The sequence below is a fragment of the Microcaecilia unicolor genome, chromosome 1 (assembly GCF_901765095.1).
Source record: "Microcaecilia unicolor chromosome 1, aMicUni1.1, whole genome shotgun sequence".
NCBI classification, from domain to species: Eukaryota; Metazoa; Chordata; class Amphibia; order Gymnophiona; family Siphonopidae; genus Microcaecilia; species Microcaecilia unicolor.
The window spans coordinates 24,330,523-24,356,745 of NC_044031.1; the positions used below are offsets into that span (position 1 = coordinate 24,330,523).

At 44.2% G+C, this 26,223-nt stretch overlaps 2 protein-coding genes across 4 annotated transcripts in view; one reads left to right on the forward strand and one right to left on the reverse strand.

Moving 5' to 3' along the window:
- LOC115463370 (gastrula zinc finger protein XlCGF26.1-like) overlaps positions 1-26,223 on the reverse strand; it is a 952,960-nt gene that overhangs the window by 604,452 nt on the left and 322,285 nt on the right. The gene's annotated exons all lie outside the window — the stretch shown is intronic.
- Positions 394-12,765, forward strand: LOC115463533 (gastrula zinc finger protein XlCGF26.1-like). Of its 3 annotated transcripts, XM_030194164.1 has the most exons (4): positions 394-481; positions 2,348-2,388; positions 2,668-2,781; positions 9,882-12,765. In XM_030194164.1, the coding sequence occupies exon 4, from the start codon at positions 9,920-9,922 to the stop codon at positions 11,387-11,389; it is 1,470 nt and encodes a 489-aa protein (XP_030050024.1). In that variant the 5' UTR covers positions 394-481; positions 2,348-2,388; positions 2,668-2,781; positions 9,882-9,919; the 3' UTR covers positions 11,390-12,765. The 3 variants fall into 3 exon arrangements, with proteins under 3 accessions (XP_030050024.1, XP_030050006.1, XP_030050014.1); XM_030194146.1 differs by lacking the exon at positions 2,348-2,388 and having other exon boundaries at positions 400-481; positions 9,879-12,765; XM_030194154.1 differs by lacking the exon at positions 2,348-2,388 and having other exon boundaries at positions 400-481.

Here is a 26,223-nt window from a genome sequence, read left to right on the forward strand (position 1 = left end):
AGGTAGGAGATTGGCCCCAGCTTCCTGCAAACACTGCTGCAGCTTCCAACCTGGGATACTGCAGAGTTAGGATCCCAAGTAGACCTGGGGCTGAGGATAAGCACTTTGGGATTTTCTTGAGGGAAGGGGAGAGATCAGGAGTCCCACAAAGGGAGATTTTGTGTATGGTTTCTAGTTGGTGTAATAATGCTCTAGATCTGGGAATTATATACACACTGAAAAGCTCCCTCCCTCTGCCCTGCTGAACCTCAGCATTAGGAGATCTGAAATGGAACCCTGCCCTGGGTCTGTGTGTTATGTAATTATGAAATATATGTACCCAGACGCTGAGTGTGTTTCTGATTTGTGTTTCAGATGCGGGTGACGTTTGAGGACATCGCTGTCTCTTTCTCCCAGGAGGAGTGGGGGTATTTAAATGAAGGGCAGAAGGAGCTTTACAGGGAGGTGATGAAGGAGAATTATCAGATTCTGATCTCACTGGGTAAGGGATAATTTTACATTTTTATTAGCAGTATTGGGATATTATTATGAATATCATTGGCATTACTATGATTGTCTCATGGTGTGATTTCATGAGAAAGTGAGTGAAATCTGTACACACGAACCTTATTCTACCACCACATTACTGTATTTGTTCATACCGGAATTGACGAACGCCTTTACGGTACTATGTAAGCCACATTGAGCCTGCAAATAGGTGGGAAAATGTGGGATACAAATGTGACAAATAAAATAAATAAATGCTGTAACGATCATTTTGTCCTCTCTGCAGTGCACGTGTTAGAGTCAGCCAGGTGGAGGTTCAGCTGATTTGGAGATCATGAGCACCATGGGATGAAGGATTGAGTTAGAATTTAAGTCTGTAAATTTGGGATGGTAAGCTCCTTAGCAATTAGCCTATGGACTAATCATATCAGCTGTCACTTCAAGTGTAAAAACACTGTGGCTTTTAGTCTCAGGGTTTTTTTCAGCTGCGGTCCATGTGCGTGAAGCCTATTTTAATTGGAAGTCAAATATGGTCTTTCATTATTTAAATTATTGTACTCTGACACTGTGGGTTTAGCAGAAGGATGCAGACTGCAAACTGACAATCCCCAGCGGCCTTCAGTGCTTCACATTCACAAAACCAAACTTGAGTTTAGTTTCGGCTGCAGTTTTCATTGGCCTCTAATGCCAAGATCAAGATTAAGCCATACAATGACCTGTTGCGAGGAACCAGGGGCAGTAGAAAGACAGCAAAAAACTATTCTGCCTCAGGGAATAATATAATTGAATATAGGGAATAGATTCCCAAACAATAACAATTAGCTAAATGGAAAGACCGGACTCTTAGATGCAAAAATAGAGCTTGATCAGCAACTGCTTGAAAACCTGGCGCAAAATGACAGCTGTTCCTGTAGTTTTCTGGTATTTTCCCTGCCACAATTCCCCTTCCCCATAACCACTGATATTTATTGACCAAGGCATATAGTTAACGACAGAATAAGAACAATTACTCAGTGGAGGAGTGGCCTAGTGGTTAGGGTGGTGGACTTTGGTCCTGGGGAACTGGGGAACTGAGGAACTGAGTTCGATTCCCACTTCAGGCACAGGCAGCTCCTTGTGACTCTGGGCAAGTCACTTAACCCTCCATTGCCCCATGTAAGCCGCATTGAGCCTGCCATGAGTGGGAAAGCGCGGGGTACAAATGTAACAAAAAAAAACCCCAATAACTGCATTAAAGCAAAACTTTCCATTATCTCCATCGTCTGTGTACTAAATCTGATAAAACCTATAAAATGTAAAAAAACCCAGTATAAAAATAAGAAAACAATGACTAGAACATATTGGCCAAATGCCATTCAAAGGCCATAAAGGAGTATGCTAAGGGTCGTGCTCCTTAGAGGGTGCTCTTTTTCATGATGCTGCTGTGGGGGCCAGGCTACCTCTAGGCAGACTTGTAAGTATTATTGGCCAGTGACATGAGAAAAGGGAGTGGAGCCAAGCTGCTCTGAAGCATCCACTGGTCACAGGAGCAGGCAGGAGCCCAGGCCAAAGTAGATAATAAAATTGGCATGTTCTACACCAGCAGTCTGTCCACAGCTCAGGTTCAACTTGGTGAAAAGATTTACTTTGTGACTGATGAGAACGTAATCTATGTTATTGGGGGGATAGGATACAGGATGCTAAAAAAAATACCAAGAAATACCTAAACTTAGAAGGGAAAAGACATCCTTACTCTTTGAAATTATTGCTGGAAGGTTTCCTCAGGAAAGGGATATGGGAAAATAATTTTGGCTTCCTGCTGTTTCTCTGAGTTCACATCAGTCCGAGCATGTTCAGCGTTATTTGTTTCACCTTGTTCCAGATGTTCTGGATGTGATGAAGGAGACCTGCATGTTGTATAAGGTAAATTGAAGCTGACACATATTGAAATGAGGCCGATAACGTTTTGCACTATTTAGAGTGGAAATTAAGACATAAAGATGTGTAAAGAGGGTTTATGTGACCTTTTTGAGATTTACAGGGCTCTGAAATTGTCCCTTTAATTGAGGGTTTCAATATTTTTGTTCAGTGAAGCTGGTGAAAGTTTTGAGGTGGAAATTTTTCAAAATCTTGACATTTTAGAGAATCGGTCTCAAAGTGATTTTTGGGAAACCTGATACAGTTTTCTTATTCCGGGAACAGGCACTCCAGCCCTCACCCCTGAGATTATATCACACATTGAACGAGGGGAAGAGCCATACATCAGGGATGAGCCAGGATCAGAGGAAAGAGAAACTGGGAAAAGCAGCTGCTCAGGTGAGTCCAGTAATAACTACTACTACTACTACTACTTAACATTTCTAAAGCGCTACTAGGGTTATGCAGCGCTGTAGAATTTTAACATGGAAGGACAGTCCCTGCTCAAGGAGCTTACAATCTAAAGACAAGTGTACAATCTAAAAGACAAGTGTAGAGTCGATCTGATAGGGCATACTATATTTCTTGAAAGGTTAGGTGCCGAAAGCAGCATTGAAGAGGTGAGTTTTAAGCAGAGATTTGAAGATGGGTAGGGAGGGCGTAGGGGTTGAGGAAGATTGTTCCAGGCATAGGGTGAGGCAAGGCAGAATGAGCGGAGCCTGGACTTGGCAGTGGTGGAGAAGGGTACTGAAAGGAGGGATTTGTCCTGTGAGCGGAGGTTACTGGCGGGAACATAGGGGGAGATGAGGGTAGAGAGGTAGTGAGGAGCCGCAGACCGGGTGCATTTGTAGGTAAGGAGGAGAAGCTTGAATTGTATGCGGTTATTGATCGGAAGCCAGTGAAGTGACTTGAGGGGAGGGGTGATATGAGTATATCGGTTCTGGCGGAATATAAGACGTGTGGCAACGTTCTGAACGGATTGAAGGGGGGATAGGTGGCTAAGTGGGAGGCCGGTGAGGAGTAAGTTGCAGTAGTCAAGGCGAGAGGTAATGAGAGCGTGGACGAGAGTTCGGGTGGTGTGTTCAGAGAGGAAAGGGCGAATTTTGCTGATGTTGAAGAGGAAGAAGCGACAGGTTTTGGCAGTCTGTTGAATATGCGCAGAGAAGGAGAGGGAGGAGTCGAAGATGACTCCGAGGTTGCGTGCAGATGAGACGGGGAGGATGAGGGTGTTATCAACTGAGATAGAGAGTGAAGGGAGAGGAGAAGTGGGTTTTGGTGGAAAGACGATGAGCTCGGTTTTGGACATGTTCAGCTTCAGGTGGCGGTTGGACATCCATGCAGCAATGTCTGATAAGCAGGCCCATACCTTGGCCTGGGTCTCCGCGGTGATGTCTGGTGTGGAGAGGTACAGCTGGGTGTCATCAGCATAAAGATGATATTGAAAACCATGAGATGAGATCAGTGAGCCTAGGGAAGAGGTGTAGATTGAGAAGAGAAGGGGTCCAAGGACAGATCCCTGGGGAACTCCAACAGATAGTGGGATGGGAGTGGAGGAAGATCCATGAGAGTGAACCCTGAAGGTGCGGTGGAAGAGATAAGAGGAGAACCAGGAGAGGACAGAACCTTGGAACCCAAAAGAGGACAGTGTGGCAAGAAGTAAATCATGATTGACAGTGTCAAACGCCGCGGATAGATCGAGGAGGATGAGGATGGAATAGTGGCCTCTGGATTTGGCGAGGAGCAGGTCGTTGCAGACTTTAGAGAGTGCCGTTTCTGTCAAGTGTAGAGGGCGAAAACCGGTTTGAAGTGGATCGAGGATGGCATGAGAGGAGATAAAATCAAGGCAGCGACTGTGAACGGCGCGCTCAAGTATTTTGGAGAGGAAGGGTAGGAGAGAGATGGGGCGGTAGTTGGAGGGGCAGGTAGGGTCAAGTGATGGTTTTTTTAGGAGAGGTGTGACTACGGCGTGCTTGAAGGTGTCAGGGACAGTTGCAGTGGAGAGAGAGAGGTTAAGGATGCGACAGATGGAGGGGGTGACAGTATGGGAGATGGTGTTAAGTAAGTTGGTGGGGATGGGATCGGAGGAACAGGTGGTGCATTTCGAGGATAATAAGAAGGATTGGGGTGAATGTAGAGATGAAGAGCCCTGTTTACGAAGGCGCGTTAGCATTTTTAACGCACCTTCAATTAGCGCACGAGCTAACCATGTACGCGCATATAGGAGCGCATACATGGTTAACGTGCTAATGTGCTTTTAATGCAGCTTAGTAAACAGGGCCCGAAGAATAAGTACATAAGTATTGCCATACTGGGAAAGACCAAAGGTCCATCGAGCCCAGCATCCTGTTTCCAACAGTGTCCAATCCAGGTCACAAATACCCGGCAAGATCCCAAATATGTACAAAACATTTTATACTGCTTATCCCAGAAACAGTGGATTTTCCCCAAGTCCTTTAGGAAGCCGTCCAAACCTTTTTTAAACTCCGCTAAGCTAACTGCGTTTACCACATTCTCTGGCAACGAATTCCAGAGTTTAATTACACGTTGAGTGAAGAAAAATTTTCTCCGATTCGTTTTAAATTTACTACATTGTAGCTTCATCGCATGCCCCCTAGTCCTAGTATTTTTGGAAAGCGTGAACAAACGCTTCACATGTACCCGTTCAACTCAACTCATTATTTTATAGACCTCTATCATATCTCCCCTCAGCCACCTTTTCTCCATGCTGAAGAGCCCTAGCCGCTGTAGCCTTTCCTCATAGGGAAGTCGTCCCATCCCCTTTATCATTTTCGTTGCCCTTCTCTGCACCTTTTTTAATTCCACTTTATCTTTTTTGAGATGCGGCGACCAGAATTGAACACAATATTCAAGGTGCAGTCGCACCATGGAGCGATACAAAGGCATTATAACATCCTCATTTTTGTTTTCCATTCCTTTCCTAGTAATTCCTAACATTCTATTTGCTTTCTTAGCTGCAGCAGCACACTGAGCAGAAGGTTTCAACGTATCATCAACGACGACACCTAGATCCCTTTTTTGGTCTGTGACTCCTAACGTGGAACCTTGCATGACGTAGCTATAATTCGGGTTCCTCTTTCCCACATGCATCACTTTGCACTTGCTCACATTAAACATCATCTGCCATTTAGACGCTCAGTCTTCCAGTCTCGTAAGATCCTCTTGTAATTTTTCACAATCCTCCTGTGATTTAACAACTTTGAATAACTTTGTGTCATCAGCAAATTTAATTACCTCACTAGTTACTCCCATCTCTAGGTCATTTATAAATATGTTAAAAAGCAGCGGTCCCAGCACAGAGCCCTGGGGAACCCCACTAACTACCCTTCTCCATTGAGAATACTGACCATTTAACACTACTCTGTTTTCTATCTTGTAACCAGTTTTTAATCCACAATAGAACACTACCTCCTATCCCATGACTCTCCAATTTCCTCTGGAGTCTTTCATGAGGTACTTTGTCAAATGCCTTCTGAAAATCCAGATACACAATATCAACCGGCTCCCCTTTATCCACATGTTTGTTCACCCCTTCAAAGAAATGTAGTAGATTGGTGAGGCAAGGTTTCCCTTCACTAAATCCATGTTGACTTTTGTCTCATTAATCCATGCTTTTGAATATGCTCTATAATTTTGTTCTTAATAATAGTCTCTACCATTTTGCCCGGCACCGACGTCAGACTCACTGGTTTATAATTTCCCAGATCTCCTATGGAACCTTTTTTAAAAATCGGCTCTACATTGGCCACCCTCCAATCTTCCGGTACCACGCTCGATTTTTAGGATAAATTACATATTTCTAACAATAGCTCCGCAAGCTCATTTTTCAATTCTATCCGTACTCTATCAGTTCTCTGGGATGAATACCATCCGGTCCAGGAGATTTGCTACTCTTCAGTTTGTAGAACTGCCCCATTACATCCTCCAGGTTTACAGAGAATTCATTAAGTTTCTCCGACTCGTCAGCTTCGACTACCATTTCCGGCACTGGTATCCCACCCAAATCTTCCTCGGTGAAGACCAAAGCAAAGAATTCATTTAATCTCTCCGCTATGGCTTTGTCTTCCCTGATCGCCCCTTTTACATCTAGCGGTCCAACTGATTCTTTTGCCAGCTTCCTGTGCTTTTAATATACCTAAAAAAAATTTTACTACGTGTTTTTGCCTCCAACGCAATCTTTTTTTCAAAGTCCCTCTTAGCTTTCCTTATCAGCACTTTGCATTTGACTTGACATTCCTTATGCTGTTTCTTATTATTTTCAGTCGGTTCCTTCTTCCGTTTTCTGAAGGATTTTCTTTTAGCTCTAATGGCTTTCTTCACCTCACTATTTAACCATGCCGGCTGTCGTTTGGTCTTCCGTCCTCCTTTTTTAATACGCGGAATATATTTGGCCTGGGCTTCCAGGATGGTGTTTTTGAACAGCATCCACGCCTGATGTAAATTTTTGACCCTCGCAGTCGCTCCTCTAAGTTTTCTTTTCACCGTTCTCATTTTATCAGTCTCCTTTTTTTAAAGTTGAATGCTAACGTATTTGGTTTCCTATGTATACTTACTTCAAAGCTAATATCAAATCCGATCATATTGTGATCACTGTTATCAAGCGGCCCCAGCACCATTACCTCCTGCACCAGATCATGCGCTCCACTAAGGACTAGGTCTAGAATTTTTCCTTCTCTCGTCGGTTCCTGTACCAGCTGTTCCATAAAGCTGTCCTTGATTTCATCGAGGAATTTTACCTCCCTAGCGTGTCCCGATGTTACATTTACCCAGTCAATATCAGGGTAATTTAAATCACCCATTATTATTGTGTTGCCCAGTTTGTTTGCGTCCCTAATTTCTTTTAACATTTCTGCATCCGTCTGTTCATCCTGGCCAGGCGGACGGTAGTACACTCCTATCACTTGTTATGATTGTGGTCAGAACCCCTCTCAAACTTGCCTTTTTCCTGGGGGTCAGCTTCTTAGCTGGCTTCTGTTTCTTTTGTCTGGCCTTTCTGAGCTAGCTCTCTCTCTATGCTGGCAGCTTCCAGCAGCATGACTCTAATTATTTCACTTTACTACAGCTGTGTGTGTAGACTGAGTTAGCTCTACCTCTGTTTGGGTGTACTGGCTTCAAGTGCATCACGATGCTGCATTGGTGTGGGTTGGGCCTCTCTGGGTTTCAGTGTGCTGTCTGCCTGGGTCTAGGGAGTGTGACATAATCAGGGAGGGCCTTGAGAAGGAAGTGGTGTTCTTCCCTTCAGGGCCTTTGCAACGTTTGCTTTTGCTACTTCCTTTAGGTCCAGTGTGACTGCGTGTTTAGCTTTCCTGCTTTTCCCTTGTGGTTCCCCTGCTTTTCCCTCTTGGTGCTTTAGAAGCACTTCTGTGTCTAGGGCTTTGGAAGCTCTGCTGTGTGTGGTGCTTTAGAAGCACGGTTGGGTCTGGTGCTTTGGAAGCACTTCTGGTTTAGGTGTTTAGTTTCCCTGCCTTTCCCTTGTAACCCACCTGCTTTTCCTTTTGGTACTGTGAGAAGCACTCCTGTTAGGTCAGTGCCTAGGGGCACTCCTGTTAGTATAGGGCTTAGGAAGTCCTTTTGTTAGTTTACTGTTAGGAACACTTCTGTTGGTTTAGGGCTTGGGAGCACTTAAGTCAGTTTAGGATTTAGGAGTACTTCTGTTTCCAGTCCTGGTCCCTGTGTCATCCAGTAAGTCCTGCCGGCCACTCGAACTCAGGGGCTCAACCCTTGGGGGGCAGTGGCTAAGTGCAGGTGAAGCTGTACGGACCAGTCCAGGGTGTTCCGGTCCGGTGTGTTCCAGTCCAGTGTCTTCCAGTTCGGGGATTCCAGTCCAGTGTTCCAGTCCTGTGTCCTCCAGTCCGGGGGATTCCAGTCCAGTGTTCCAGTCCTGTGTTCCCCAGTTCGGGGGATTCCAGTCCGTGTGTTCCGGCTCGCTGGGCGGTGCCGGCAGTCCCTGCCGGTGTGCTTGCCCAGTGTTGGTTGGTGGGTTTTGCCTGCTGCTGTCGCTCCTCGTCAGCAGCCCAAGAGCTCACGTTTGCTCCAGAGCCCGGTCCCGCGGGCTCTGAACCTGAGAACCTGACATCACTATCCTTTTCCCCTTTACACATGGAATTTCAATCCATAGTGATTCCAAGAAGTGTTTTGTTTCCTGCAGAATTTTTAATCTATTTGATTCAAGGCTCTCGTTAATTTACAATGCTACCCCTCCACCAATTCGAGCCACCCTATCGCTACAATATAATTTGTACCCTGGTATGACAGTGTCCCACTGGTTAGCCTCCTTCCACCAGGTCTCAGAGATGCCTGTTATATCTAATTTTTCATTTAGTGCACTATATTCTAACTCTCCCATCTTATTTCTTAGGCTCCTGGCATTCGCATATAGACATTTCAAACTGTGTTTGTTGCTCCTATTTACATCATACTTAGTACTTGACAGTACTAATTTGCAATGTTTTGACTGATTTTTATTTTATTGTTGTTTCACGCACTCGGGGACTCTGATCATGGGGCGCTAGCAAACGCCGGCGTTTGCTTCTGATCATCCCCCAGTGAATTAGGGTGGCGACAAACTTGACCTGACTAGCCATATTTCAATAGGAGCCTGATCAGGGGTCGTTGCTTAATCGGTATGGAAGAAACTCCCCAATAAGCACAGACTATAACATACTTTCAATCGGGCAATTCTTCAAAGCTCTTATGTCCACATAGTGTCATTTCCAGGGAACATCTCATCAGTCTATGAAGACAAAATGTTCCAAGAAATGGTTTGCAAATAAGAAATCTACCAATTTGTAAGCTATGGCCTAGTGGTTAGGGTGGTGGACTTTGGTCCTGGGGAACTGGGTTCGATTCCCACTTCAGGCACAGGCAGCTCCTTGTGACTCTGGGCAAGTCACTTAACCCTCCATTGCCCCGTGTAAGCCGCATTGAGCCTGCCATGAGTGGGAAAGCGTAGGTACAAATGTAACCAAAATAAAATAGATACTATTGGAGATTCTAGATGGAATGTTGCTACTGTTGGAGATTCTACATGGAATGTTGCTATTCCACTAGCAACATTCCATGTAGAAGGCTGCGCAGGCTTCTGTTTCTGTGACTCACAGAAGCAGAAGCCTGCGCGGCCACATTGGTGATCTGCAAGGGCCGACTTCTAGTGGAATAGCAACATTCCATTTAGAATCTGAAATAGTAGCAACAGTGGAGAAGTGGCCTAGTGGTTAGGGTGGTGGACTTTGGTCCTGGGGAACTGAGTTCGATTCCCACTTCAGGCACAGGCAGCTCCTTGTGACTCTGGCCAAGTCACTTAACCCTCCATTGCCCCACTGTAAGCCGCATTGAGCCTGCCATGAGTGGGAAAGCGCGGGGTACAAATGTAAAAAAAAAAAAAAAATCCGTAGCCTTTCTTTTATTATACACCGGTAATATCTTAGAAACCACCTTTGCTTTCTAACACATAATTAATACCTTCTGTTTATATCCAGCAGATAAGTCAATCAAGAAACAAGGAGAATATCTTGTAGAAATGGAACAAATCCAAAGACAAGCAGAAAATGTGAGCGAGAATATTTCCCGGGGAATTAAGAGGAGAAAAACAAGGAATCATCTGCTGGAATCAAAGGAGCAGAGAGACCCTGCAACAGACTCCCAGGATGAAGTCAATAAGTGTGAGAGAAGTGATAGGGAGCTCACGAACATTCCTGAGCACCAGAAGCACCTAACAGAGAGACCCTTCCAAAATAATAGTGATCGAGTGACTTTTAAATTCAACCAGGGAGACGGGAAAGGGGAAAAAGACCAAAAGGAATTTGCATGTATTACATATAATAAGAACATCAGTTTTACTTGTGCTAAGTATAATAAGAGATTCACCTTGTTCTCCAAACTCCAAATGCACAAAAATAATCACACAAGTGAGAATACATTCACGTGTATTGAGTGTAATAAAAGCTTCAGTCGGCTTTCAAATCTAAAAATTCACCAAATGATCCACGTAGGAGACAAACCGTTTACATGTGGTAATTGTGATAAAAGCTTCACTCAGCTTTCAAATCTTAAAATTCACCAAATGACCCACACAGGACACAAACCATTTATCTGTGCCGAGTGTAATAAAAGCTTCACTCGCCTTTCACATCTAAAAATTCACCAGATGACCCACACGGGAGACAAACCATTTACATGTTCTGAGTGTAATAAAAGCTTCACTCAGTTTTCAACTCTAAAAAATCACCAAATGATCCACACAGGCCACAAACCATTTGCATGTATTCAGTGTGATAAAAGCTTTGCTTGGCTTTCTAATCTAAAGAATCACCTGAAGACTCACATGGGACAGAAACCGTTTACATGTACTGAGTGTAATAAAAGCTTTATTAGTCTATCGGTGCTGAAAAGGCACCAGAGAATACACACAAAAGAGAAGCCATTTACATGCATTGATTGTGATAGAAGCTTCACTCAGCTTTCAACGCTAAAAAATCACCAAATGATCCACACAGGAATAAAACCATTTACATGTACTGAGTGTGATAAAAGCTTTGTTAGGCTTTCAAAGCTAAAAATTCACCAGATGATCCATACAGGAGACAAACCGTTTACATGTAATGAATGCGATAAAAGCTTCACTCGCCTTTCAACTCTAAAAAATCACCAAATGATCCACACGGGAAAGAAATCATTTATATGTAATGAGTGTAATAAACGTTTCACTCAGCTTTCAACTCTAATAAATCACCAAAAGATCCATAGGGGAGTCAAACCATTTAAATGTAACGAGTGTAATAAAAACTTTACTCGGCTTTCAACTCTAAAAGCTCACCAAATGATGCACACTGGACTTAGACCGTTTTCATGTAGCGAGTGCAATAAAAGCTTCACTCAGGTTTCAACTCTAAAAAATCACCAAAAGATCCACATGAGAGACAAAAGGGGTCAGAAGGGAGCGCAGCATAAAATTCAGGATTGCTCTGCACCTCTGAAGGGGAGAGAATAAAGTTTTCTCCTTAAGTCGAGCTTTGTTTAGTCTTAATCCTAAAGATGGCAGTGATCCAGGGCTTACTTCACACTTACTGTTTTTAGATGACCTGAAGCTCTATTGTTCCACTGACCCACAGTTAACAGAACAATTCTGATGAGTGAAAATCTTCTCAGATGACATCAAGATGATTTTGATATCTGGACAAATACGCTAAGGCATATTTCCTTAGAGAAAAGTTTAGCAAAACTGGAAACATCCCTCTGACTGATGGCTGTGAGATAAAGGAACTTTAAATAGGAAAGGGAATACAAATATGTAGGAACGGAGAAAGAAGCAACAATCCAGCATATAAATCACTGAGAGAAAAGATTAGTAAGCAATATTATAGAAGACCAAAGTTGATATCGTCATCACAGAATAAGGATACAAACCATTAAACAGCTGCCAATGCCTGCATTTTCATACATCTCTGGCTTTGTAGATTGGTCTCTTAAAGACCTTGAAAGACTGGATGTACGGACAAGAAAAGTTCTCCGTGCCCAGAAGTTCATTTATAAAATCAGTGTATGCCAAGACCGTACATTCCCTGAGCCAAAGGAGGACTGAGTCTCCTTTCAAAAGGTGTTGAATTTTGAAAGTAAATAGCCAGAATCCATCACCTTCATTAAACTTGGACAAGGAATCTGACAACTGCAAGGAGTTAATGAGACTCGGAGGGTGGAAGCAACAGAATTTGCGAATGGATTTGATCGTGGAGGTGACGGTCCCAAGTGATTTCTCTGTAAACTGTCAAGGACCAAGAAATTCAATCTGAGACCAGTAAAATGTGGAAGGATACAGAACTATTTCCCATCATTTTGGGTTGCCACAGGCCTGACCAAAAGGAGTTTTCAAGCACGTGTGGATAAGTTGCCTATACGTGTAACACGTTATGAACTCCCAAAGGAAGCTGTCTTTGGTGCAATGCAAGTACTACAGTTTGCATTAGCGGTAAATTTGAAAGACTAAGGTATACTCCACCCACCCTGACTTAGGAGTGAGGTTCATTACAGTCATGGTATGTGCAAAATGAACTCATTTGCAGATTGAAGTGGTAAAAGTTTAGTTCAACAGTTGCTGCTAAACAGGCATGACGTGATCTACAGCAGAAATAACACTTTCAGATGCACTGAGGTTCTGAAAAGGCATCTGAAAGAAACAATTTGTATGTACTGAGTGTAATTACAGTAAAGTTGAGAGATGGAGATCAACTAACCCATCTGAAGACTTTGCCCCCGATAGAAACAAACTTTTCACACATAGCATGTGATACAAAAGCTTCACTCAAGCTGCCACTTCTGAAAGTATCAAGTGATCCACAGTAAAAATAAACCTTTTTTTTTTTAATATGTACTGTGTGTAATAAAGGTTTCAACCAGTCATTACACCTGAAAGTGCACTTAAGAGGCGTATTTTCAAAGCACTTAGACTTACAGAGCTCCACAGGTTATTGTGGGGCTCATTTTTGAAAGAGAAAAACGCCCAAAAAGTGTCACAAAGCAGCGTTTGGACGAATTTCTTCGCAAAATGTCCAAATCGGTGTTTTCAAAACCTGTGTTGCAAACGTCTGTCTATATTTCAACTAACTTCTGATTCTTGCCACTGAGGAGTACTACTAAACTGAATATAACACGATAAGAGTTCTCAAAGCATTGAATGGAGGAAAAGACTTCAGATACTCTGTATTCACTATGTAGATATCATAAGTACATAAGTAATGCCACACTGGGAAAAGACCAAGGGTCCAGCGAGCCCTGCATCCTGTCCACGACAGCGGCCAATCCAGGCCAAGGGCACCTGGCAGCTTCCCAAACATACAAACATTCTATACATGTTATTCCTGGAATTGTGGATTTTTCCAAGTCCGTTTAGTAGCGGTTTATGGACTTGTCCTTTAGGAAACCGTCCAACCCCTTTTTTAAAACTCTGCTAAGCTAACCGCCTTCACCACTTTCTCCGGCAAGGAATTCCAGAGTTTAATTATACGTTGGGTGAAGAAAGATTTTCTACGACTGAATAACAGACTGTCATAGATCTCATTACATAAACTTTCTTAATATACGAGACTAGGATACAGGTTCCTCATTAGTCAAAAAACCTCTATTCTAAATACGTTAGAGATTCCGCTTTATGATTTCTTTCTTATAATCTATTAGCCCCGATTTATTAAAGGTTTTAAATACACCTGTCTGGGCTGTAGTGTCATCTGGAGGGTATGCTCGACAGAAAGCTTCTGTTTCCCAAATGCTTCATCGGAAGCTATGCCCTCCATCGCCTTTAATAAATTGGGGCTAATAGATTATAAGAAAGAGGAATCTCTAACATATATTTAGAATGGAGGTTTTTTGACTAATGAGGAACCTGTATCACAGTCTCATCTATATATATAAAACCCTCAACGTTCTATTGTCGGATGACGTCACTGAAGCCAAGGTTCGTAAGTTCGAAGCTCTGAAGCCAAGAAACTCACAGCCTCAGGGCCCCGCCCTCGAGTCAAACGTTATGACGTTGAGGGCGGAGGCGGAGCAATTCACTCACATCGACGACAGCCAGGGCGCCGCAATGGGCCACCCACTGACGACGAAGGTGCGTTGGGTGGGGGGGCCACAGTCACACATCGACGGCCACGGCGGTGCAATGCCGTCACTAACAACCAAGGTGCGTTCAGTGGGGGGGGGGGGGGGGGGGGGGGCACAGGAAAGCCTTGCTAGCGCCCGTTTCATTGGCTCCAGAAACGGGCCTTTTTTTACTAGTATATTAAGAAAGTTTATGTAATGAGATCTATGACAGTCTGTTATTCACGATATCTACATAGTGAATACAGAGTATCTGGTCTTTTCCTCCAGAGATTCAATGCTTTGAGAACTCTTATCTTGCTATATTCAGTTTAGTAGTAAACGTTGATGTATGCAATTCGTCTGCAGTGCATCCGAATCACAAAGGGGGCGTGTTAGGGGTGTTTCGAAGGTGGGATTAGGGCGTGCCTGACACTTGGTCATTTTACAGCCATAATGAAACAGAACGAAAAGGTCCAGGGCGAAAATATAAACACTTTGCTCTAGACCTGTTTTTAGGACGAATAAGGCATAAAAAGGTGCCATAAATGACCAGATGATCACTGGATTGAATCAGGAATGGCCTCCCTCACTCCTCCAGTGGTCATTGACGCTCCTCCTGCCCCCCCCCCCCCACCCCCAAAGATGTGAATAAAAATAGTACTTACCAGCCTCTATGACAGCCTCATATGTTATAGCCAGGTCTAATAAGAGCAGCATGCAGGTCCCTGGAGTAGTCTAGTAAGTCGGTTCAGTGTATTGTGGACCCAGGCCCATACCTCCCCCGACTTGTACCCACATATAGGTGTCCCCTTCACCTATAAGGGCTATGTAGTGGTGTACAGTTGGGTGTAGTGGGTTTTGGAGGGCTCAGCAGATAAGGGAGCAACGGTGCAATGTCTACCTGGGAGCATTGATTTGAAGACCACATCAGTGGCCCCTAGGATGCCCCATTGCTCTCCTGGGATATCTGGGGGGACCAGTGTACTAAAAATGCTGGCCCCTCCCATATCCCAGTGGCTTGATTTTCTACATTTTTCACTTGTATATGCACAGAGTACAAAAACTGTTACAAACAGTATTTTCAGGGGGGAAAAAAAGATAAAGATATTTTGAGGTTTTGAAAATGGTTGTTTTCTATTTGGATTTGGGACGTTTAGCGCAAAACGTACCAAAGTCCGACATGGACATCAGATCAAAAATCCCCCCCCCCCCCCCCGTAACGTCCCCCCCTGTTTACTAAGCTGCGCCGCAACGTCGAATGGGCTGTGTTGGCATTAGCGGGGTTTAGTAAACAAGGGGATTTGTAAGTCTGAGTGCTTTGAAAATGAGTCCCTAAATGTTCCACAAGAGAGCACTACATAAAATTCAATAGCAGCAACTTCTGGGTCTCGCTGAGCTGGAGAAAGTTTCCTCCTCAGATCTTGCCGATTGCCTTCATGTGGTGGCCTTGATGTATAAAATCTATGCCAAATCTCAGCAAGGCAACACAACAATTGAAGTTTGGTTGGAAAGGGAAATGGGACTTGATCTACCGCCTTTCTGAGGTATTTTGCAACTACGTTCAAAGCGGTTTACATATATTCAGGTACTTATTTTGTACCAGGGGCAATGGAGGGTTAAGTGACTTGCCCTGAGTCACAAGGAGCTGCAGTGGGAATTGAACTCAGTTCCCCAGGATCAAAGTCTGCTGCACTGACCACTAGGCTACTCCTCCACTAGCAACATTCCGTGTAGAAGGCTGTGCAGGCTTCTGTTTCTGTGAGTCTGACGTCCTGCTCATACGTGCAGGACATCAGACTCACAGAAGCAGAAGGCTGCGCGGCCACATTGGTGATCTGCAAGGGCCAACTTGTAGTGGAATAGCAACGTTCCATGTAGAATCTCAAATAGTAGCAACAGTGGAGGAGTGACCTAGTGGTTAGGGTGGTGGACTTTGGTCCTGGGGAACTGAGTTCGATTACCAGTTCAGGCACAGGCAGCTCCTTGTGACTCTGGGCAAGTCACTTAACCCTCCATTGCCCCATGTAAGCCGCATTGATAGTATTGGAGATTCTACATGGAATGTTGCTATTCCACTAGCAACATTCCATGTAGAAGCCTGCGCGGCCACATTGGTGATCTGCAAGGGCTGACTTCTACATGGAATGTTGCTAGTGGAATAGCAACATTCCATGTAGAATCTCAAATAGGGAAAGGGAAATGGGACTTGATATACCGCCTTTCTGAGGTTTTTGCAACTACATTCAAAGCACTCACTCTTCAGAAACCCACTTGCATTCTCACTTTTCAGACACACACACACTTCTGATGCTATGCTGCTGCTCACTGCTTATGTGCTGAGTCAGTGCCCCCGTAACACCCCCACCTCCACCCAACTGTGCTCATCTTGTATTTGCTGCCATGTTTAAAAATGAAAAGCTATTGAAGTGGTGTACAGAAGGTATTTTTTATTTTCTCACTCTGCAGCAGCCTCTCCCAGTTTCTCTCACCCCTCCTCATCAACCTCCGCCAAGGACACTCAATAGCTTAGTCCATGGGCCAGACCAGCTATTGGTACCACTTGAGTGGCCAAACCTTTTCTGAAAGCTTGTAATGTCACTGTTTGAAAATGCCTGGTAACTATTTCAACAAGGTAACTTTTAGAAGTTATAATGGGCAGTGGCGTAGGAAGGGGGGGGGCGGTGGGGCAGTCTACCCGGGTGCACGCGCCGGGGGGGGTGTCGGATCTGCTGGTTCCCTGCTCCCTCTGCCCCGGAGTAGGTTACTTCCTGTTCCGGGGCAGAGAGAGCAAGGAACCAGTGGAGCCGACGCAGCTCCCAGCGACGTGCACTCGGGGGCGGATCGGCCCTCCCGCCCGTCCCTCGCTTCCCAATTAAAGTAAGAATGGCGCGCCGGAGGGGGGGGGTGCCGTGCTGCACCCGGGGGGGTGCACAGCGGTGACCCGCCCCAGGTGTCAGCCGCCCTCGCTACGGCACTGATAATGGGAAAAGGTTTCTGCCAGGTACTTGTGACCTGGTTTGGCCACTGTTTGGAAAACAGGATACTGGGCTAGATGGACCATTGGTCTGACCCAGTATGGCTATTCTTATGTTCTAAGGTAACAAAGAGGGGCATAATCGAACGCCACCAACGAAATATCTATTTTGGCAGCGGCACAACAGCTGGCCGGAACCATATTTTCGAAAAAGATGGCCAGCCATCTTTTTTTTTCGATAATACGGTTTAGCCCGGCCAAATGCCAGAGTTCGTCGGTTTTGTTTTTCAGCGATAATGGAAAAAACTGCCGGCCATCTCAAACCTGGCAAAATCCAAGGCATTTGGTCATGGAAGGAGCCAGCATTTGTAGTGCACTGGTCCCCCTGACATGCCAGGACACCAACCGGACACCCTAGGGGGCACTTCTAAAAATGTTTAAAAAATACACAAATAGCTCCCAGGTGCATAGCTCCCTTCCCTTGGGTGCTGAGCCCCCCAAATCTCCCCCAAACCCACTCCCCACAACTCTACACCATTACCATAGCCCTTATGGGTGAAGCGGGGCACCTACATGTGGGTACAGAGGGTTTTTGGGGGGGAGGTTTGGAGGGCTCAACACTAAGCACCACAAGTGTAACAGGTAGGGGGGAATGGGCCTCTGTCTGCCTGCCTGAAGTGCACTGCGCCCATTAAAAACTGCTCCAGGGACTTGCATACTGCTGTCAGGGAGCTGGGTATGACATTTGAGGCTGGCATACAGGCTGGCAAAAAAGGTTTTTATTTTTTTAGTGTGGGAGGGGTTGGTGACCACTGGAGGAGTATGGGGAGGTCATCCCCCATTCCCTCCGGTGGTCATCTGGTCAGTTGGGGCACCCTTTTGAGGCTTGCTCGGGAAAATAAAAGGACCAAGTAAACCCGGCGAAATACTGATTAACGCCGCTTTTTTTTTCCATTATCCGTGAAAGCAGGCCATCTGGTAGCCATGCCCATGCCCGCCCATGTCCTGCCTTCGCTACACCGCCAACACGCCCCCCCTTGAAGTTTCGCCGGCGAGGCGACAGGAAAGCAGCGATGCTGTCAAAAAAGCCACTTTCGATTATACCAATTTCGCCGCTTTTGAGAGATTGCTGGCCATCTCCCGATTTAAGTCGGGAAATGGCCGGTGATCACTTTCGAAAATAAGCCTGAAAGCAAATTTTCATTAAAATCTGTAAGGATATAAATATGAGTTCTGAAGAAATTTGTACATGCAACTAGAGTCTATACATATGTTTTATGGGGTGGGCAATTGATGTCTAAGGTTTAAATTGTGAAAAAAGGTCAAAGTTATTAAGAAATATGTGCAAATGTTTCAATACAATATGCTTTAAAGACTTCCATTTTTTTTAAACCACAAAAATATCACCAATAATCATTTTGTTATGTTATATCAAGTTTTCTATTTTGCCACAACCTTTACAGTTCAGGGCGGATTACAGAAAAGGAGACCTGAACCAATGCGTTCAGGAATTACATTAGGTAGAAACTTCAGAACCAGAAAATCGATTACACAAATAATAAATTGCATAATGATTCATACTATTTAAAATAATATAGTGGAATTAAAAAAAAGGTACAGATAAGGGCGACGAAAATGATAAAGGGGATGGGACGACTTCCCTATGAGGAAAGGCTAAAGCGGCTAGGGCTCTTCAGCATGGAGAAAAGGCGGCTGAGAGGAGATATGAGTGAGGTCTATAAAATAATGAGTGAAGTGGAACGGGTAGACGTGAATTGTTTGTTTACTCTTTCCAAAAATACTAGGACTAGGGGGGGCATGTGATGAAGCTACAAAGTAGTACATTTAATATGACTCGGAGAAAATGTTTCTTCACTCAATGTATAATTAAACTCTGGAATTCATTGCCAGAGAATGTGGTAAAGGCGGTTAGCTTAGCGGGGTTTTAAAAGGGTCTGGACGGCTTCCTAAAGGAAAAGTCCATAGATCATTATTAAATTGACTTGGGGAAAATCCACTGCTTATTTCTGGGATAAGCAGCATAAAATGTATTGAGTTTTCTGGGATCTTGCCAGGTATTTGTGACCTGGATTGGACACTGTTGGAAACAGGAAACTGGGCTCGATGGACCTTTGGTCTGTCCCAGTGTAGGAATACTTATGTACGAGTTTAGAACACTATATTTAACAAAAAGCAAGGTTTTCAAACGTTTTTGGGAACTGAATATCTACAAGCCCCAAGTGTAGAGGTAACCTATTACACAATGATGCCATTTCACATTGTAAAGCAGGGGCGTAGCTACGGGTGGATCTCAGCTCAGGCCCGCCCAGTTTAAAAGCAGCAGCCACTGTCTTTATGCCTCGCGGCGGCGCCGGCCCACTCAGCTACCTCCCACCTGCTTTTTAGTCTCGGGCAGCCACACTGGCATCTCTTCTAAATCTGACTTCTGCTCCGCTCGGCCAGCAATGCATAATTGCCATCCCGCACCGTCTCATCCATCGTCTGCGCCGCTCTAGTTTGTTAAAAGCAGGTTCAACTGCACAGCACATGCTACGCTGCACTCCCACCCTAGCGATTACAGCAGGCCTGCCTCGCTAGCTACTTGGCCTTGCCCTATGATGCAACGCAAACCCCCCCCCCCCCCCGCCACTGGATCTTACCTCTGTGCTATCGCTAAATAAAAAGGAAGAATGCAATGATCATTGAGTAAAAATGGCCGCCGATTGAACAACAACACGCTAACAACTTGCTCTGACCACCTCCGATTCACCTCAGTTTAACCAAACTGAAAATGGACGATTAATCAGGCAGACTAATCTGCATCGTAGAAAAGAAGGCAAGTATCCGAGTCTGACTGCTTCTTTGGGGGAGGGGAGGGGTTGGGGAGGAGCGGGACAGATTGGAACCAAGGAAGGAGGAAGGAGCAAGGAGTGGGACTGAGGGAGAGAGCCTGCTCTATCCCCACTGTCATTCTTTATCATTGGTAGCATATATTTTTAAACATGCCAGCTTGTGTAGCATGAGGATGTACATAGAGGAAGTATTGGTTTTATCAGTTACAGTATGCAATTTGTTCTAAATTTTAATTCATTGTGTCATTTGGAGGTGCTGGCTATAGGGACTCCCTGTATTCATTAAGAGATGTTTTCACTTAATAAAAGGCCTCCGAAACAGACATCATGTTATCAGAATCAGATGCTTAACAATCAGGCTTACTATTTATGAGTATAATTTAAAAAAATATTAACTAAATTGAAGGAGCCTACATCAAAAGAAAAAGATGGCATTTGGGAACCTGCTCCTTTTGTGGATTTTTTTGTTTTGAAGATTGCAGTGGTATATTATAAAAAATTCACTTGCCTTTTTTATTACTAGTATTTCACAAAGAGGTATTGAATAATGAGGGAAGGGCTTCCGTCATGCGGAAGGTCTGTCGAGTCAGTCTAAATGTGTACAGTTCAGCACACTATTAGCCGCCAAGTTCATACAAAGTTAATTATGTTCAATGGAAAATAAATCTGTTGGCTCAAGTTGCTTGCTATGTGAATATTCCATCACTGTTTCATTACTGCTATCAAGTATTATATATTAAGGGCACTTGCTTTAAACTTCGTTTTAATTTGTTTATCCAGTCTTTACATGCACATGGTTTTGCTTTTTAAACCTAAACGTGAAGCCTAAGGTTGGTTAAGCAATGAGGTGTAAACTATGCCGTTTCTGATTTTACTTGTTTTGGACTGCTTTGGGTCCTGCTCTGTACATCTGCTGTCTGGAATTTTGGAAGATGGAAATGAGAAAATAAAAAGTAGTTTTGGATCTCTATATAAGTTATGGATGTAAGCTCTGCCCCTGCCCCCTTTAGCCTCCCCAAACAGGTGGGCCACCGACCGCCTATGGCCCATCCCCACCCAGAAATTCATCGACAATAAATTTTAATAGTGCCCAGGTTAATTTTTAAAAAGCTGTCTATTTCTCATGTTGGTGGGTTTTTGGGTGGGGATGGTCTCTGCAGTACCTAGGTTAAATAAAAAAAAAAAAGTGTAGGCAGTTTTCTCCGGGTGGACTGATGCGGTGGCAGTGACGGGATTTTGTTGCCATTATTGAGGTGCTACCAGAATTTGAATACATGGTTATATGTCATTGCTGTAATTATAATGCAGGATCCTGTCATGTGTGTTGAGATGTTTGCCATTATAGTAGACTTACGTTTGGTCAAGTTTGATATGGCATAATGTAGCTATATTTACAAATATTGTTTTTTTAAGTATGTATGTGGTTTATATTGATGCAGGGTAGCATTCTAAGGCATTAATTTGTAGTATCTCAAGAAACACTACTCATACCTATTTACATAGTGCCCACCCATATTAGCTCTGGGCCCACCCAAAAAGTCAGGTCTGGCTACGCCACTGTTGTAAAGATGCAGAATGATGTTTACTTAACTTCAATGTAGTTACTTCCGGAAAATGTAATAAAATCTGGCCCCTACTATTATATCTTAAAAGTGGCACCATGAAGTTATGTTAAAAATTGCATGATATAGGCAGGAGCCTTACCAGTCAAGATTTTAAAAACATAGCACAATTTAAAAGTCTGGAAAATCTACTCTCAAGAAATGTATAATATGTCTGTATTGGGTAACTTTTTTCTGTGACACTAATTCTGTTTTACTGATTCAAGTTTATTGTGTGACATGTCGACTTTTGGTCCACACATAGTAACATAGTAGATGATGGCAGAGAAAGACCTGTACGGTCCATCCAGTCTGCCCAACAAGATAAACTCATATGTGCTACTTTATATGTATTGATATCACACAAGATTTCTCTCTGTAATAAATGCAAATATTGTTCTTGAAAAAGACTAAAGTTCTGTGAAGTGCATCAAGCATATGAAAGGGAAAAAGCCTCTGAAATCCACCCAACCTCCAGCCCAAATAATTATCTTTAATCCTCTAGTCACATCATGATGTGAATGAAAAAATCAAGTCCCTGAATGGAGAAAATACGTTTCTGCTCCCTTTGATTGGGATTCTTTAGTTACATTATGATTAGAACGGAGAAATTCTCACAGCAAGTTTTTCTTTTATAAGCTTTTGCTTTACTTTATCTGATTACGATCCTCTAGCTATACCAGCACGAGACAGGTGTGATCTATAATCTTTATGAGACCGTTGTAATTTACAATTTCTAATATATATTTTGAAGGCAGGTTGTTGCTACTGTAGAGAACTATTATTAATATACAGATCACCAATATACCATGTTTGCTGTGACGAACATCACAGGATATGACATCATAGGATATTGGGTAACAAATCTATAAAGAACAGAAGGCACTGCGGCCATTTTGATAGGGATCCCAGAGCAGAAAGTTTGAACAAGACCTCCCTACTTTATTTTACTTATTTCTTGCATTTGTGTCCCACATTTTCCCACCTATTTGCAGGCTCAATGTGGCTTACATAGTACCATGATGGTGATCGCCAATTCCGGTAAGAGAAATAGAGTGGTCAAGTGTTAATGATCATAGATGACGGAGTATATAAGTATTCAAGGAGAGAGAGTTAAGTTTTGTCCAGTTACTACTACTACTACTTAACATTTCTAAAGCGCTACCAGGGTTATGCAGCGCTGTACAATTTAAACATAGAAGGACAGTCCCTGCTCAAAGAGCTTACAATCTAAAAGACAAGTGTACAATCTAGAGACAAGTGTACAGTCAAAGACAAGTGTAGAGTCCGTCTGATAGGGCATACTATATTTCACGAAAGGTTAGGTGCCAAAAGCAGCATTGAAGAGGTAAGTTTTAAGCAGAGATTTGAAGATGGGTAGGGAAGGGGCTTGGCGTAGGGGTTGAGGAAGGTTGTTCCAGGCATAGGGCGAGGCAAGGCAGAATGAGCGGAGCCTCGAGTTGGCAGTGGTGGAGAAGGGAACTGAAAGGAGGGATTTGTCCTGGGAGCGGAGGTTACGGGCGGGAACTTAGGGGGAGATGAGGGTAGAGAGGTAGTGAGGAGCCGCAGACTTGGTGCATTTGTAGGTAAGGAGGAGAATCTTGAATTGAATGTGGTATCTGATCGGAAGCCAGTTCTGGTAGTAGTTTCGATTGTGTTGGAGGGTTCAGGTGTTTAGGTTGGATCATTCTGGTATGCCTTATATGTATACCTGACCTTGATTTGTATCTGCCATTTTCAGGGCACAGACCGTAGAAGTCTGCCCAGCACTAGCCCCGCCTCCCAACCACTAGCCCCGCCTCCCAACCACCGGTGCTGCCACCCAATCTCCGCTAAGCTTCTGAGGAAGCTTGCAGGAAGAACTTACTACTGTCTTATGGTGTATGAACTTGCTAAGGAGTCCTTTCACTAAGCCGCATAGGCCCAGGCAGTAATTTAATTTTTTACGTGCGTCCACTATGCGCACCGGAAAATTTCCAGCGCATGGCACTAACCGGGTGGTAATAGGCAGTGTACGTGCGCTAATTACTGCTCAGTTAACACGTGAGACCTTACCGCTAAGTGAATGGGTGGGTGGCAGTAAGGTCTCAGGCCCAAGATGGATGCACGGCGATTTTTATTTTGCCGCACATCCATTTTCAGCCAAAGGCCTCGTATGCAGGTGCGCTGAAAAATAGACCTGTGTGTGTCCAATACACGCGTCTACACCAGCGCAGGCCATTTTCCAGTACACCTTGTGTACCTTCATAGTTCAAAGCTATTAAGTATTTCTCTTACTATAATTAAGATTATCGGCAAAGATCAGTCTGATTGCAAACAATTATATGTAGCTAAATATTTCCAGAAATTCACAAGCATTTACTTGTAGGAACTTACTGTTAATGTATATAGAAAAAATAATCAAAGTACTGTATGCTGGATAGGACCTTATTTAACTGCATGTCTGCAAATACTAAATCAATACATGAAAAAGTTAAATTTGACAACTTTTATTAATATTCATCAAAAGATGGGGTGGGGCATATAAGCATATTCATTTGCATATATACACACACACACACACGAATATGCTAATATGGAGGAAGGAAGGAAGGAAGGAAGGAAGGGAGGGCGAAAGCTGGCTTTTTCAGGAATAACCATAATGAATATGTATGATCTCATACATTTTCATTATGGTTATTCCCAAAAAATCCAGCTCTTTCTCCCTTCCTTCCTCCTTACCCAGCACTTCATCTTCCTCTCCAGTAGTATTTCCCCACCCCCTTTCCCATACCATGCCAGTGGTGAGCTTAGAATAGGCTCTATACAGTGGTGTGCTGGAGCAGGCTCTCACAGGCTCGCAAGAGCCGGTTGTTAAGTTTTTAAGAATTTTGGGAGCCGGTTGTTAAAGTAGGGCCCTCCATGGCTACTTTAACAACTGGCTCCCAAAATGTGGGCTTGGGCCCCCTGCTGAATTATCTTTTACTTTGCTGGTGGGGATGCTGAGCCCTGCCAGCCAAGTAAATAGACTACTGCAGCTCCCTGCTCCTTGTTTCCAGCTCTGGGCAGCAGGCTGGGATTTCTCGAGCATGTGAGAGAAGTTCCAAGCATGCTGCTCAGAGCAAGACGTTGGGAGTGGTGGCAGTCCATTTATTGGCTGCCAGCAAAGGTATGCCTAGCGTGCCCGCACGAAGGGAGGGAGGAGAGAGAGGCAAGTGTTGCTCCCCTCCAGCCCCTGGCCACCCCTGGCCCTTCCAACTGCAGAGCTGGCTACATCGGAGAAAGAGCCTGTTGTTAAAAATTTACCAGCACACCCCTGCGTGGAAGTGACAATATTACCATTCCACTTCAGAGAGATGGTCTGAAAATCAGAAACGCACTCTGCTCCTGTGGGATTAAATGCTTGTATTGAACAATCATATTTATTTACTTATTTGTTTAATACATTTATATCCCGCATTTTCCCACTTAGTTGCAGGCTCAATGTGGCTTACACAGTACCATAGAGGTAGGCTCCGGTTCAATAATACAAATACATAGTAAGCATGTAAGAAACATACGTATAAAGCAACAAAGAAATAAAGAGGGGGTGGTGATTGAAGTCTAGTACGGTCCATATTTTGTTGTGTCGCAGGAAGTAGAAAGTTAATTTGGGTCAGGGGGGTAGGGCCTTCTTAAACAAGTTGGTTTTCAGGAGTTTCCTGAAGTTAAGGTGGATATGGATAGATCTCACGGTTTTGGGCAAAGCGTTCCACAGTTGTGTACTTATGTAAGAAAAGCTGGATGCATAAGTTGATTTGTATCTAAGTCCACTGCAGTCTGGGTAATGCAGATTTAAATAAGTTCGGGATAGGCTGGTAATGTTTCTGGGTGGTAATTTTATGAGGTCCAACATGTATCCAGGAACTTCACCGTAAATAATCCTGTGGACAAGCGTGCAAACCTTGAAAACATAAATCATAAATAGTTATGAATTAACTTTAAAAAACAACAACAACATTTTACTAATGTATTTTCAAAGGTCATACTAAACATTTAAACCAGCACTTCCCAAACATGCTCTATGCCACCCTGGTGCGCCACATCGAACTATCGGGTACCGTGGCAAATCTTGACCTTCCTCCCGCCACCCACAATCCAGCATCACTCCCTGCTTTCCGCTTCCACAGGTTCAGAATGTGCTATTTACTGCTTCTTCCCCCGCTGCAGTGCTTGTACTGCTGGTCATGATTCACACAGGCAGTGTGGGGGACTTCCTTCTGCCGTGACTGGCCCTCGCCAGGAAGGCGGGACACTCAGAGGGAAGGGAAGGCTGGAGGCAAGCCTGCTGCTTTAACTGCTGTCGCCGCTGCGACTTGAGGTCAAATAAAAGATTTAAATGTAGGGCGGCAGGAACAAAAAGAGGGATGTGGAGAAGAGGGCGGGTAGGGGGGCTTGGGTTTGAACTGGAACTCGGGAGCTGAACAGGGGGGCAGGTGGAGGCTGGGACGAGTCGACATGAATGGAAGGATAGGGGCAAAGGAGAATCGCTGGACATGGATGGCAGGAGAGAGGAGAGATCGATGGACATGGAGGAGAGGGCAGGGCAGGGGAGAGAGGAGAAATGCTGGACATAGAGGGGAGGGCAGAGGAGAATCGCTGGACATGGATGGGAGGGGAGGTCAAGGGAGAGAGGAGAAATGCTGGACATGGAGGGAAGGGCAGAGGAGAAATGCTGGACATGGAGGGGAGGGCAGAGGAGAATCACTGGACATGGATGGGAGGGGAGGTCAGGGGAGAGAGGAGAATTGCTGGTCATGGAGGGATTGAAGGGGGCAGGGGGGGAGAATTGCTGGATATCGATGGT

What these genes read in the sequence shown, in the direction of transcription:
- LOC115463533 (XM_030194146.1), top strand. Translation starts at nt 448, where the DNA reads ATGAAGGAGAATTATCAGATTCTGATCTCACTGG. An exon ending in TCAGATTCTGATCTCACTGG is followed by an intron (nt 482 to 2,667) that starts GTAAGGGATAAT and finishes TTCCGGGAACAG; the next exon opens with GCACTCCAGCCCTCACCCCT. An exon ending in TGGGAAAAGCAGCTGCTCAG is followed by an intron (nt 2,782 to 9,878) that starts GTGAGTCCAGTA and finishes GTTTATATCCAG; the next exon opens with CAGATAAGTCAATCAAGAAA.